A 15,181-nucleotide genomic window follows, 5' to 3' on the forward strand; every position below is an offset into this window, starting at 1 on the left:
GTTAGACAGATATTTATCAAGTATTATATAAAGTTTATATAGAAATTTTTCAAACAAAAAAGTTCCCTCAACTTCCTTTCTTTTAAAGCTTGGTGTGGGAGGAGTCATCTCTTTTCTGCCTAAGGAGAAATTAAACTTTCATTTAAATGCTAAACAGAAATTGTTTCAGCTCCTACTAAGCCACAGCAAAGCAACAGCCAAAAAGCAGTTGTTAAAAGGGCTGCCACCCCAACTGCTTTACATGATCCTAGCTTAGCACAACTGCAGCAGTGGAGCTTCCTCTTCTCTGCATGATGAAACATGGGTCACATTACACAGTTGCAGCTTCACGTCTTCCTCGTATCTTTCTAGGAGACTCAAGAAGCCAGAAGAAGGAGGAGAAAATGGGGTGTCCTAGGTGCCAGGATCTACAGGGAGCTCCTGCTGTTAACTGATGGGCAGGCATCTGCTGCTGGTTTTCCCTGCTCTTYCTACTGGTTTGCGGGTTATTTACTCCTTCCATAAGACCTAGTTTGGAAACAAGGATGAGAATCAGGGTTAGATAAAGCAATACCTTCATGTGATGGAGCGACGGCTGTGAATACTCCAGCATCAGAGAAGAAAAGCAACCAGCCAGATGGACAGAAAGAGCAAGAAGTACAAGATACATCCAGGACTAAGGGGAACAAAGGACTAGAGGACAGGGAAGGACATATGCCAAAGAAAGGACATAAAGGAGGTGAAATCAGGAAYACTTCAAGGGTGGGTGATGTCAAGGGTGGATTTCAGTATGTTTACGAACTGAAATACATTAAGTACTTCCTTAATAGTTTCCTACCCTAAATGGGATGCATTAAGAGCAGAATTGCCAGGAGGTCAGGGAAGGGAATCTTCCACCTCTAGTGAGCCCTGGTGAGGCCACATCTGGAGTACTGTACCCAGTTCTGGGTTCTCCCTAATACAGAGAAACATGGAGCTGCTGGAGAGAGTCCAGTGGAGGGCTATCAAGATGATTAGGGGACTGGAGTACCTCTCACATGAGGAAAGGCTGCGAGAGCTGGGACTGTTTAATCTGGAGAAAAGACAAGTTGAGGGTGATGTTATCAGTGTTTTAAGTTTAAGGAGGGTGTAAAGAAGAGCCAAACCCTTTTCAGTGATGCTCAGTGATACAACAAAAGACAATGGGCACAAACTGCAACACAGGAAGCTCTGTCTGAACACAAGGGAAAACTTCATTACTTGGAGGGTGACAGCACTCAAACAGGAGTTTCCACCTCTTGGTAAAGCTGGATAAATATTCAAAAGCCATCCAGATACCATCCTACACAGCGCACCCTAAAGGAGCCTACTTGGCAAGGGTTTGAATTACATCATGTCCAAAGATCCCTTCCAACTCCAATTGTTCTRCAGCTCTGTAATACCACCAGCAGAAGAGGCAGCCTGTATGATAGGCACTTCACCGAGTAAAAAGTGACCTGCTTAAACCTCATCTCAAACAAGCAGTGGGAAAACATCTGATTTCCTTCTTTTGTCAACTTCCTACATTCAGCTACATTGTTTTCCAGAAGCCATTTACTGAACAGCAAATCAGTAAGGAAATCTGACAGCTCAGTTTTCTTAAGTAAACAGAGAGCAACGCCAAGGCTGGGATCCTGCTCCGTGTTTCCCCATCCTGTGCATCCGGGCGTCATCAGGGTATGTTGCAGGGCTCCCAATGAAACACAGCGTGGAGAGCCTGTCAGTTCCGCTGCCTTCAAGTCATCYCTGTGTACTACACAGCAAAAGGGTCCCAAGTCCACAGAGAAGATACTGGYACTTTAGGCACAGAGAAGCTGCAGATTTTCATCTGTGCTTTAGCACAAGGACTATAGCAACTTGGAGGGCCTCACTGGAAAACGAGCAGCCCACATCGTAGTTGGTTTTCCTCCTAAGGTGGGTAGGTAAGTCTTTCTGAAACTTTGCACACTCAGAGTTCTTGAAGACACCGAAGTTGCTGACTTGGAAGACATACTAGCCATCTATGCCCTAGTCRTGGTGAGCGTTTCAATTTGCTCGAAAATCTTGTAAAGTGAATTTCTCTTGGCACAGAATGATCGGCACCCTATTAGGAGGCTGACCCTACAGAAAGCAGCAGCAGAAGGTTGCAGAGGTTTACAACTGGTTGTCATGAGTATAAGATCAGGCAAATAAAAACTCCTGATCAGAATTAAAAATTGTATGAAGTCAGTCCCTGAAAAGAGACAGCAGACAATACTGATATTCAGAGTGAATATTGCTAAATACAAATGGCATCAGAAATATCAGAAATACTTCCTTTTAAACACAGTTCTCTTAACTTGCAAGCTCTTTCAAGCTCCCTTCGATTGCTAAGTACTGCTCATTGACACACCAGTTCTTGCCCAGCGCCTATTCTGTTGCTAGCGTCACCTAATTAATCTTGGGGAAAAAAAGAAARAAAGAAAGAAAAAAAAAAAAGCCCAGCAAATACCCTACATCCTCCTAGCTTCTAAAATTATTCTGCCCTTTCTCCTCCAGCAACTCACTGCACCACAGAGAAGCGCTCTCCCTGCTCTGGCAGTGACCGCTGCAGCAGCGCCRGGCACCGCCTGGCCAAGGAGCCAAGTTAGCAGGCATGCACGGCAACACGTGGGGAGAGAGCACCCATGGACATCCACAAAGTCTCCTATATCCCGTTTTTTCTGGATAGGATACAAGAGGAAAGACCCGGCATGCCTTTACTCGCTTTTAGAGGCGGCTGCAGCAGCGCAGCTGACTTGGATGTGGCAAAGCAATGCAAAAGCGGACGAGGCAAGGAAGAAAGCCATCTCTGTTTCGGTGTCACAAGTGACAGTTCTTTGCAAACTCCCCCTCCTTTCCCACCTAAGAGCCGTAGCTCTGCCTGACCAAGCTTTGACAACCGTTCTCTTGCCATCAGCTCAGCTAGGCTCAGGAACCCCGATTATCTCTAGCAGAGGCCTCACCTTCCTGCCCCGCGCGTCAACCCAAGACGGAGAGGACCGTCAGCCTTGAGCCTGCCAGGAAGAAAACCACACAAAGGGAGGACACAGCTGTAGCAACTAAGCTATTCATCCTCAAGCTTTCCAGCCCAGAAGCCAAAATCTTGACAATCTCAGAGGGGCAGGCCATCAGCCAAAAGCAGCTCTTACATAGGGCCTCCGTGTCTCCCTCCCGGCCCGCACACTAGCTTTGTTTCTCTACGTTTGTTTTGCCCTACTGAGGGGAAGCAGAGCTCGACGTTTCCATCAAATAAGGAGGGAATAGGCAATGGAGCCTTTGCTTCTAGCCAGCACCCAGTGGGCTGCTCCTCAGGAGCAATGGGACAAACTACTGGCAGCATGTTTGTTTCCCCAAAAAGTTGTTTTAAGTGGAAGTTTATGTCACAGCCTCAAATTTTGGGGAAATCATGGTTAGTTCTACCTTACTTACACCAGAGCTCAGAGGAGCAAGAAAKTGCTGTTTTTCCCCAATATAGTGAAACACAGGGTGTAATTTACCACTCTATTCCTTTAGGCAGATGGGAGCATTGCCACATCCTTTTAACCAGAAGCGAGTTCTCGACATCACATCTCTTTTAAAAAGAAAAGTGCAGGCCAATTATCTGACAAATCAACAACAGCAACAACAACAACAAAAATCACTGTGGTTTCACCACAAAAGGTCATATGTCTTCAGGAACATCACAGGCCACTACTGCCTTTTCCAAGGGATTTAATCACACACTTACAGCTCAAGCATGATGCTTCTCTCCACTTGAGTACTAACAGAGTGGTTGAACACATGTTTTGTCTCAAGATCTGAAGACCAGTTGTGACAACATTATATGAGTCACTTACAAGTGAGAGGAATCATACAGTCTTACTTTAAAAGTTGTTTTATTTATATGTTCTCAGCAAAGGCAAATACACAAGACAAGAYAGCCAATACATCAGTAAAACATGTAACTTTAAATAAGGAATAATTAAGCAGCAAACATGAGACATGCCATATTGCTAAAAAGCTATAAAATTGTAATTTGATTGATYGGTCATTCAGCTGATCAGTCATCAGTCAAATGTGAAGTAAAATGCAGCTGCTGTGGTCAAACATATTTTCTAAATTCATTTTCAAACTTACTTTGCTCAAAAGACTTTTGGAAACAAGCAAACAAGCAAAATCCAAAACTAAAAAACTGCAAACAAAACAAAAAAGACATAAAAGCCTTTAAGTCCCACTTCTGTACAAAAAGGAATGTTATATCAAATGTAAATAGAAGGGCAAACTTGGAATGCAGCATTATTGGTATCCTAAATCAACTATTCTTAGCAGCCAAAAAAAAGCAATATTTGGTGGGCTTGCTTGATCAAATTTTTAAGTTTAAAAATATGTACAATACACTGTATTGTACCTGCAAAATAGCGAGGTTGCTGACAACATTAAGAGCAAACATCATTCCTCTCATGCCCTCAAGAGTACATGGGGACATGTATACACACATTTTTTGAGCCAGACTTTGAAGAGGCTGCCATTCTATAATGTAATATCGTGTATCCTTAGGAAAAAAAAAGTTAGTTTTAAGTCTCCCATTTGTTAAATCTTCCGCATTGATGCTTAGATAGACAGTATCTGTTTGATTATTTTATTACATAAAAAGCACAATCTAAAATGTTAAAAAATGTTAAACACAACACAACATAACACTACAGATGCACAAAAAAAAAAGGCTAATCAAATCCAACAGGCAAGAGAAGACAGCTGGCCAACCCAATAGGATAACCAATATCCACCCAGAACAGAAGATGCATCTCAGACATTGGTACTCACCAGTRGAGCCAAAATTCCCAGAGGACTTCTCTCTGTCCTCCCACCTGTCAGTTGGTGTGCTCAGAGGTAGGCTTGTTTTTAGCAACGTCTATACTAGCAAATATGCACTGAGCCCTTGCCAAGCCCCTGGAGCAGGGCAAGCAGAGGCTCTGACCTCCTGCAAATTAAGATGAAGGGTGATGCAGTGCCCRGGGGCCACCCACTCTCACCATCAACGTGGCACGGTGTAGCCCATGGGACAGGCAGAACCGTTGTGCCTGGAAACAGGCAGGCATTTAATGCGCAGTAATTTGAGAGCAAACAAGAATAAAAATGAGAAGGAGCTGTGAAACAGCCTGGGGATGAAGTGGGGTTGTGCCCCAGCTTGTATCATTAGCACAGGGCCTTCGGTGGCTGCCAAAACCACAGCACTTCATCTAACARCCTTTGTCAAACTTCTTGTTGATACCACAAGGTTCACAGTAGTGAGGCATGAGGGGTAGCTCCGGGGGCAACATCTTGCAGGAGAAAGTCCGAGTCCGAGAGTTGTGTTGGGCCAGCAGGTTGCTTGCATTCAAAGGCAAAGGACACAAAAGGATGGAGGCAGGAGAGACCGCTCTAAACAGTGTGTCCAAAAAGGAAGAAACAAGACCTTCCCCATGAGAGCCTGCAAAGCTCCCGAACCTGGCAGCTTTCAAACTGAGCTGAAAGAAATRAAATCCCCTTTGCTTTGCAAACTGGCAACACTCAAAATAGTCCAAGTAAATGTTTCCTTCCTCGACCCTGTTTTATATATTTAAGTGTCTGGACCGGATAACAAACATTGTACTTAATCTTTTAGCAATAGGCACAGCATCTAGATAGGGTAGSGCCCCGGTCCTGATGTAATTCTTTTTTATGGTTGTTACTTTCCAGCCTTGCCAACCAAGTCCCTGGTTTTAAAGGCTGACTTCAGGTTGTTGAGCTGTAGTAATCTGGTGGATGACTGAAAATCTTCTAGAATCCTAGAAAACAAATGAACAAACAAACAAACACAGGAGAAAAGAATGAATTGTGGCCCCTGTGTTGCCTCATCCGGTCTTGCTGAGCAGCACGGGGGCAGTGAGAGTCGATAAACAGTAGAGAAAATATAAAAACATAAAATAACAATTGACAGAGAAATTCAAGTTTCTGATTTCAAAAAACTTAGACTTATGGCATAAGTATAAAAAAGTCCTTTCTTTTTCCTTTTCTATTTTTTTAGAAGAAAACATACAACCAGAACCAGAAGATATAATTGCATTAGAAGATTTAAATGAAGGCTTTGTCCTYAGTAATCTAAAATCACCAAGACTCCAAAATCATTTCCAGCTTAAAGCAGGCTATAAAAGGCAACATGGTCAAATCCCCAAAGATTATTTTCCCATTTCAAACTTATTCTGTAGCTTTGTTTATAGCGCCTAGAGACAACAAACTGAAGAGGCGCAGTTTAAGGCGAGTTTCGCAGCCTTGGCCTGCCCACGTGCCTGCCTCTCTCCGGGGCTGAGGGGTGACACTTTCTTTTGCCTTCTGAATAACAGCTGGTTATTCACTTTATCGCTTTAAACAGCAACCAGCTCCCCTCAGTAAACTGCAGGAGATACAGCTACACCTAAATGAAGTGTGCACATCCTACCATGAAACTCAAGAGCCTGGAAATTCCAAACATCCAGCCTAAAAGCCTTCAGATTGCTGGAGGAGCAGCAGGGCACAACACGGCCCTTGCTGACCCTGGACGGTGGTGCTTTCAACACAGAGCGATGCGGRAATTTGCCTCCTGCTTCAAATGGAGTGTGGTTTGATACTCATTCCCTTATATCTCCGTAAAATTCAGCAAGGTACTTTGAAGGAAGCCAGGCAATCGCAACAGCCCTTCCTGACTGTACAAAGCCTCACTGTGTATTTAAATGGCAAATCACAAACAAAAGACCCGGAGCACAGCATGACCAATCTTTAGGATTAGTATAGGATCTTGCTCTATACGACAGGAATGACTTACTGTAAAAGGGAAATAAACAAATGTTTAGGTACCTGCTACTAAAGAAGACCAAGCTGTGAGAGCCACACACTGCAAAATTCAGAACATGACACAGACTGGGAATACACAAAAACCTAAATGGATTTCTAAATCATGAAAARCAAAACAACTTTGCTGGTTACGAAAATATATAATTACAAGTATTTGTTGAACATACCAGTAGCTTAATATCCCAAAATTTAGTCCTGGTGTTTGAGTCTCCTCCAGTTTGTGACCTTTTTTTTTTTTTTTTTAAATAGGGCTTTTTTTTTCCTTTTTTTTTTTTTTTTTTTTAAGGTCCTTTTAGTTAACATGAGAAGGAATTAGAGAAAATTATCAGGGGAAAATTCTATTAATATACAATAAAGCCGCATTCTTGAAAACATTACAGAGGAAGAAGCCTTTATGTTTTACATACTGAATTTATGTCCAGCCTACTGGATGACAAGTAATTTACCCAAATGGCACCTACATGAAGACAATGGAGTATTCTACTTAAAAAGTGACAGCTAGTAAATTAATCAGTGGAGAGAGGAAAAACAAAATCCCTGGCCTCCTTACATTTGGCCGAGAAGTATATTAGAAAGGTTTCCATGCCCTTATCTAATCACACTACATCCTGACAAAGTATTTTTTTCTCCTTTTCTAAAGCAAAAATACAGTTCAGAATTGAACATCTATGTAATTCTTACCAAGGAGTTAATGAGCAATCAAAACAGAAAGTAACAGTTCATATATATCATAGAAATGCTATTTTCCCTCCATTTCAGCTGTCAGACTGGCCACAAAGTGCTATTATTTATATGAAAAAAAAAAAAGAGGGCCTAGACATGATGCATGGGACATTTTGTTAATCATACATAGCAAAATGTCCCCATTATTTGCAAAAAAAAAAAAGTGGAAAAAAAAAAAAAGAGGAACTGAGGAACTTAATTTCTAGTAATCTCCGGTTAATCATCTCTGCCTTAGGTAAGAAGGACAAACTCTGGAAGGTTTCCTGTGTCAGCACCTCCATCCTGTCTGGAATAGACAGGCTTTATTTCCTCTTCCCAGGAGGAAACTAGATGGCTGCACGCACACTTGCCAAGCACACAGGGCTGTATTCCTGCCGGGAACATGGAAAAACCTTCAAAGCCTCCATGACCTCCTTGAAGAGCTTCCCTGGGCTAAGCAGGGCCACAGCAGCGCTGGGACAATGAGCCCCGCTGCCCATCCAGACAGGACGGGACCCAGAGCCCAAGTGGCACCAATGGGCTGCTCATTGACCAGTCTTTTAACCCTGAGTTGTTCTTTTCACAATGTTGAAGTCTAAGAAAAAACGGAGCTGCATAGCTGCATGCCAAAATACATCCACAGAAGTAATAAGGACAGTCATATAGACAAAACAGGATGGAGATCATTTTTAGCCAAGGTTTATAGTCAGCTCAGCCTCTCCTCAACTGGGTAAGCACTAGCTGACAGCAGTAAAACGTCTTTTCCAGAAATAGCTGGAAATAGCCATGTGTAGTGAAAACAAAACTAAAGCAATTGGAGAGCTTGTACAAGTGCTCATTCYTGTAAGGGCGCCTGGGCAACCAGAATCTGTCCTGTTTTCCAGACGTTGCACATGGTAAAATACCAAAAAAGGTCAACTTTTCTTTCCATCACACTAAAAAAATACTGGCATATATAGTCATTTGGGAATAAACTTTWCCCAGAGAACATGACAAGCCTCCATAAAACATTTTGCACGGCGTTTAATCCCCACAGAGCCTGCCAGGTTTTCACCTCTGAGTCTAAAGCATCTTAGCTGGCTGGACCRAAATCCCAGGTTTCCAACAGGTCTTGAAGAAACAACTGATGCTGTTGGGAATGTCCAGGCTGCCATATATGTGCAACAGCAGAACCACAGGAACTGATTTAGACTGTCTCTRGATTCAGATACCTGATTTGAACCACTTTGGCAAAGGTGTAATTGTTTTTTTAATTTTATTTATTTAACTTTTTGTTAAAAAGAGTAGCACTGAAAAACCCTCTGTCCCAGGGGCAATTCCACCTGCAGGCAGGCAATTGCTAGCAGCTCATCACACTTAATTCAAGTGACAGGCACAGCTACGTGTGCCTCTGTACATGGGGAAGGATAAGGATTGACACTTTTTGATGCTTTTGTTGTCAGCTCTTGACACAAAGACTGCCCAGCCTGTTTCCAAACAAACGACACTTGGACAACTTGAGAGGTTTTGTGAAGATCCACACAGTCGGCTTTTTTCCAGAGCCTTCCTGAGTCTTAAGCTCTGTCATCTGGGACCTAGAGCAAACACCTTCGGCATGGGACAACAATTTTGCTCTCTGTGTCTCATCCGATTCCCAAGTGTCTGCCATGGGGAGGGTGAAGCAATAGCAAACAAAAACAAAACAAAGAAAATCACCCTGCTCTGAGCAGCAGAAGCAGTACAGCAGAGACTGTGACAGAGAAGTGTCCCCAGACATCCTGATAAAAGTCACTGTTTCAGGCTGAAAAAGCAGGCATCTGGACAAAATTGGAAAGGCTTTGCTTTCTATCTAGTACAGAATGAAAAGAAGCGTTGAAATCTCAGAAAGTGACCTCAGGAACCAACTGCCACCTCCCAGTCTCTGCTGTTAGCTCTTTTGCTCTGTTTTAAGACTGGTGCCCAGAAATACACATGTAGGCGTTGTTCCTTGCTCCAACAATATATGAGGATACTGCAGAGTAAGCACAGAGAAGCTTTCCCACTAAATGGCATGCTCTCTCTGCTGTACATAATGCTTTAAAGAGCATAGATTCTAATTTCAAAGAGGATCAGTTGAAAAACAAACCACCGCAAAACCAGACCTGGGTCTAACATGTGTTGTTCAGAGGCGAGACAGGGAGGTATAGAGGATTTCCTTGTTAATATATACTAGCTCTAGAGGACTAATACATTCTAAATATAGAGTTAAAAGTACTGTAGCTTCACAGCTATCCTTGTCACACTAAGGATTTGGCCAGGAAAGTTACAGTGGAATCATGTTCARGATGAAAAGTGACTTTTAACAATGGAGAAAACAGAACTACCAGGAAAATCAGATAGTGGCGGAGTAACCACGCTGTGTCATTGTCAGAGGGTTTCGCAACAGGCTAATTAATGCGGCTTTCAGGAAAAGGATGAACATTGGAAAGATGGACTACACATGTTCACCTTGTGTACATGTTGGCTACCTTATAAAGGAGAACCAGTTAGCTACAAAAGGGATCTGGGATAGTGCATGGCTTTTTCAGAAGTTAAAAGAAAAATAACTGAAAAGATATCAAAGAGACCTTCACAAACTGGACAACATTAGAAAAAGAAAAAATAAAAGGAAAAAAAAGAGGCAAAAAGACTTCAAAGGCTCTTGTAGAAGCCACAGCTAGCATCAGCTACTCAAAACCCGCTGTAAGTAGGAAGAAATGCCAGTAACCGAAATTTTGGGGCTGTGATCCACCAGGATATGCATAGGGCTGGGGAGTCGGATGCAATTCGAGCAGCAGGGTTTGATGGCCCCTGTCCCCGTTGCCCCAGGAACACTCCAACCTCTACGTGGTTAGGTAAGAAAGAGGAGGCACAGCCCCCTCTGCTCAGCACTTGGCCACAGGTCTCCTCCAGTACAAGGTACTAGTCTTACAGCTCACTCATGGACCGTTCGTTTGTAATTTCTCTTACAGCTCACTCATGGACCGTTCGTTTGTAATCTCTCTTCCAGACCTTTAATACTTTCCATTGGCCTTTTCCAAACTTTGTTCCTCAATTTTAGACACTGTGTTTTTATATCTGTCAACTTCTGTGTTGCTCTGAAATTCCAAACATTAAAAGCAGTTTGTTTTTAAGCAGTGATTTAAAGAACTGTACCATTTTTTTTCATCTTCTGAATTGCTTACAGGATTACAAAGTTTTATTTGGGAGCTAAAAAGCATTTGCTTCTTTTCCCCCAACTCCCTCAGTGAAGCATTTTGTTCCTCTAGCAAAGGCAGATCTATTAGCTGACTCCCTCTTAACAGTAAGTGCTGTGTGTCTAGACTTACGTAGTTTGGCATTTCTGGAAATTCCTCTTTGCATGAAATCACATTATCAGTATGAAACAATGATCTATTCAGGAGTTGTTGACTTCAGAAACTACTTCTTAACACTGTAATAAGATTTAAAGCCAGACTCACCATTTCGACCTATTCATACAACATCCTTGTATCTATTCATACATGTATCATATGTATGTATGTACATATGTATCATGYATCATATTTTATAGTTTTATCTTAAAATACGTAAGGGTTCCATGAACAGAAAAGAGCCCTTTTCTCAAGGGCACAATACACTTCACCCACAGCTTCTCTCCAGTGTACCAGTTCTGGCAAAAACTCTTCTGAGCAGACCTAGACTGAATTAAGCTTATGTCCCTCTGTGAATGCAAGAATGGCTACTGAATTACCCATGTCTGCTAAGAYTTCCACCTGAAAGGAAAATATAGGCAATGTGTCTCGCTCTGCTTGTAACCTCCCCTGCTAACCTGCAGTCATGTATTGTCCCTTGGCAGCAATAACAGGAAAGGAGCCCCTAAAGTTACATGCTATTGAGGCAACCTCTAAAAATTTTGGTCACATTAATAATATGAATATTATTCCAATATGATCTAATATGATCTAATATGATCTAATATGATCTAATATGTGACGGCCCTTAACGATATCTCATCGAATTGACATTTTTCTCAAGACATTTTGCTCTGTGCAAGTTGCTGGTTTCCACGCGACAGGTAACTCACCAGTTCGACCCCTTTTGCACGTCCTCTTCCTCCAGCACACTGCAGTCACAGTCAGACCACACAAAAGTAAAATCCCCAAAATGATCAGCCAAAGGAATGAGAATGACTCTTCTGTGAAGAACAAGAAACAAAAAGATTTAGATAGGAAAAATAAAAGGGGCAAAAAGAGCCAAGAGATTGCCTCATTAATGGCACTGGCTCCGAAGTGAGATTTTCCAAAAGTTCCAAAAGCTCTAAAGTCAGAGGGAGTATGTGCATCTTCAAAGCCATTTTATACAAGTCTTAACACTRCCCAAAGAATGTCTGTGTTCCTCCAGAAGCCAAGTTCTTGTTTGCAAATAACAGATACTTCTTTGACTGTTGACTTTTTCATCACTGTTGCAAAGACTAAATGAACTTCCAGAAAAGAAAGTGTGCTCATAGTTTTGATACCTGACAGTATCTCTAAACAACATTCCAGCTGATCTTCTTGGGTCAGGCCACTTCATTTGGATGTCATTAATACAAATATTTATATGAAGGCTCAGTTAAAATTTACTTCAGTAAGCTTTCTCACTAACGTCAGTGAGATTTTATTTGCATGGAGCTAAAACTATCATGTCCTTTAGCGCAGCTATGTTCAGTTTTTCATTTGAACTCTGCTTTCTCTGAAAGGCTAGTTTGCTTAAAAATTGGGTTATTAACTGATTTTTCATTTTTACAGGAATGAATAGCAACAATCTCATTTTCCTGTCTACAAATAAATACTTCATTTTCAAACAAAATAAAGCAGAAGAACATTGCATTTAAGATAAGATAAAAACGACTTGTTATGATTTTTCAGGTAACATCACTGAGAGCTAAGAACTGATTACTTTGAGCTTGTGATAGAAAATTTAAAGTTATATTTTTTTCTTTACTATTTCTCCTATAACAGTCATTTTTCATTTAGCACTTATTAAGGGATTTCATTCACAGTCACAAGCTGCTTCACCTGTCTTCTTACTTTCCACAAGGCAGAGAAAAYGGTCTTTAAGGCACTAGACTTGCAGACATCTGAACTTTACATCAKGTTTTAACATAACGTTCCTGAAAAAACTCAGGTTGGTACTTAAGCTTATAATATTTCTCTTTCTTACCTGTAGAACTGGGTTAATACTGCTCCAGCAGAGCAGAATTTGGAGGAAAAAATAAATTGGCACTGCAAGGCGTTTAGATGTGACATTGATGTATTTATTTTTATGGGGAAATCTTAATAGTCCAAGTGTCTAAAACTGATCACATTCTTGTCTGCCTGAGRTTTTTTTTGTTCACTTGATACATGCCTCTGGACTGTCAAAGAAATGAGAAAGGCCAATCTGAAAACTGAGCTTTAACTTGCTGCCGAATCTGTGATGCCTCCCTATCCCACAGCTCCCTAGTTTGGTGTTTTCCTTGGAGCAGAACACCACAACATATTGCTAACTCAAGGATGAGTGCAGAGCAGGTCCTCCTCCCATCTTACCTGGCAGGCACACCTCTCATGCCCTGTCTTTCACAGCAGATCCAAACATACTAGTGCAAAAGACAGAGGCTAGGAGAACACTAATGAGTAACTTGCATCGTTCACCCACCCTTTTTCATTTTCAGGGGTAATTCCATTTCTTCATTCCTGTTGCTTACTTTGCAGGTCAAGTCTTGCTCCCCAAGGCTCCGTGTGTCATAGACCTCCAGCCTACTGGTGATGGACACGATCCCATTGCTGTGCCTGACCTCCTTCTGCGTTGGAGTAGAATTGAACAAGCCGCTCCAGCTGATGGTAGGCTCTGGGAAGCCAACAGCCTCACAGATGGCTGTCAAATGCCCTTCAGAAATGTTATAATGGACAGATGCATTGAGACCTTCCAAGACACAAATGAGACAATCCGTCACTGGAGAGAACCTGACAAGAAGCATCAACAGCAATTTGATGTATCAAATTGAAGTATCAAACAGAGTAGAGCCTGCCAAATTCTCACACAGCCCCTAGTACAAGAAGGCAAGGTAAGTACAGTGGCCAACACCTCCCCCATAGCTCAGTGCTCTTCACCTTATACTAAAATGATATACTGTAAAAGTTTTTCACAAGCTGAAATCACAGATTTCAAAATAATTTGTCAAGTAAAACCATTTTTTGGTCCATGTTCTTCTCCTGTTTGCTAATCTCCCATCAGTGAAAGAGTTTGGCATGGTAGTTTACAGCACTGGAGTTGTACCTGGCACTCACAGGACACAAAAAGAACATTACTGCTCAGTGCATGTTCCAGCTGCTCAAGGGATGCACAAAGACCCCAGTTGAGTTAGTTTTTAATTAATACTCACAAAACAACAAACAACAACTGCTCAGAAGTCAAAACTACAGCGGGCTAGAGTACAACCCCACAGAGTCCTATTCACACTAATAAAGCCCTACTTCTATGCTACATCCCATGCAGCAAGCTCCTACCACTGGAGTTTCTGAGTCCATTGAAGGAAATGCTGTAGCTGAGAAAAGATCTTACTTTCCAGCAGAGACACACTCTTCTAAGGAATCTCACCAAAGACATGCAGGCAGGTATCTCCCGAKAAGGAGCCGTGGGCGAAAACGTTGAAGAGGCATGTGTAGCATCCCGTATCATCCATTCTCGTGTTCCAGAAAGTGATGTTTGTCTCATTGAGAAGCAGGCTTGTGAAATTTATTCGGTTCTGAAACGGCTCGTGAATCTTTAGTCCTATTATGTTGCTGTATGTAGCTATATTCACAGGGATTTTTTCCAAGTTCTTTTGCCATGTCACTTGCAGAACCTCCTTGGGCTCTGTCAGGACACAGCTCAGAGTCACCTTGTCACCCATCTTCACTTTTTGGTAGCCTGTCTGCGTAACCACTGCAGCAACAGAAACAGTGAATGAAACAAGCTAGTATCACACTGGTATTTAAAAGTCTGCAGTTAACTCTAAGGCTTGTATTATAACAGACACAGCAATTTATTAGACATATCGTTTCTTTGGTTTTCTCACACCAAGAAGTCCTGCCCTTGTTTCCTCCCAGAAGTCAAAGGTGCAATCTTGATTTACACTTGCTTTTTCCACTAGACTCTTTAACAGGAAAAGCCACACCAGTCCCTATAGACTCACTTCAGTTTTATTAAATCAATTTATGGTTTCCCATCTTCAGCAATAAGCGGGTGACTTTTGTTCTCAGAAAGCTAGAGGGAGACTGAATGCCCACGGGAGGCACATTTAAAGTTTTTCTCAGAGAACTGCATGGAAAAACTGGCTAAAGAAAATTTTGGGATGATACAGCTTGAGAGTTTGCAATGTATTTGAGAGGGAGGGAAAAAGAGACACTGGATCCCAAGGAAAGGATCTAGTAGGGGAAGGTGTGAACTCTTCTCTGGGGCTCCAACATACTTGCTTAGACAGAGGTGTCCAATATTGCTGAATGGACAGGTATTGTCTGCCACAACCTCCAAATGCTGCTCAAGTTGTTTCTGCATCACAGCTGTCAGGAACACGCACATATCTCAGCTCTCTAAGATACCTTTAATAGGACCAGCAATCTGTATTCCCCCTCTTTTTTTTTTTTTTTTTTTTTTTTTTTTTTTTTTTTTTTTT

At 41.9% G+C, this 15,181-nt stretch overlaps 1 protein-coding gene across 2 annotated transcripts in view; it reads right to left on the reverse strand.

Annotated features, from left to right (window-relative positions):
• Positions 1-3,918: 3,918 nt before the first annotated feature.
• Positions 3,919-15,181, reverse strand: part of LOC112949232 (OX-2 membrane glycoprotein-like) — a 13,983-nt gene continuing 2,720 nt past the window's right edge. For both annotated transcript variants that reach the window (XM_026041623.1, XM_026041615.1), the window contains exons 3-6: positions 14,125-14,451; positions 13,183-13,449; positions 11,591-11,701; positions 3,919-5,783 (exon numbers count right to left, since the gene is read on the reverse strand). In XM_026041623.1, coding sequence (XP_025897408.1) covers positions 5,776-5,783; positions 11,591-11,701; positions 13,183-13,449; positions 14,125-14,451 — 713 coding nt within the window. In that variant the 3' untranslated portion in view covers positions 3,919-5,775. The remainder of the gene's footprint in view (positions 5,784-11,590; positions 11,702-13,182; positions 13,450-14,124; positions 14,452-15,181) is intronic.

This window comes from Nothoprocta perdicaria, unplaced genomic scaffold (genome assembly GCF_003342845.1).
Source record: "Nothoprocta perdicaria isolate Ctin4 unplaced genomic scaffold, notPer1 scaffold_102, whole genome shotgun sequence".
Lineage (NCBI taxonomy): Eukaryota > Metazoa > Chordata > Aves > Tinamiformes > Tinamidae > Nothoprocta > Nothoprocta perdicaria.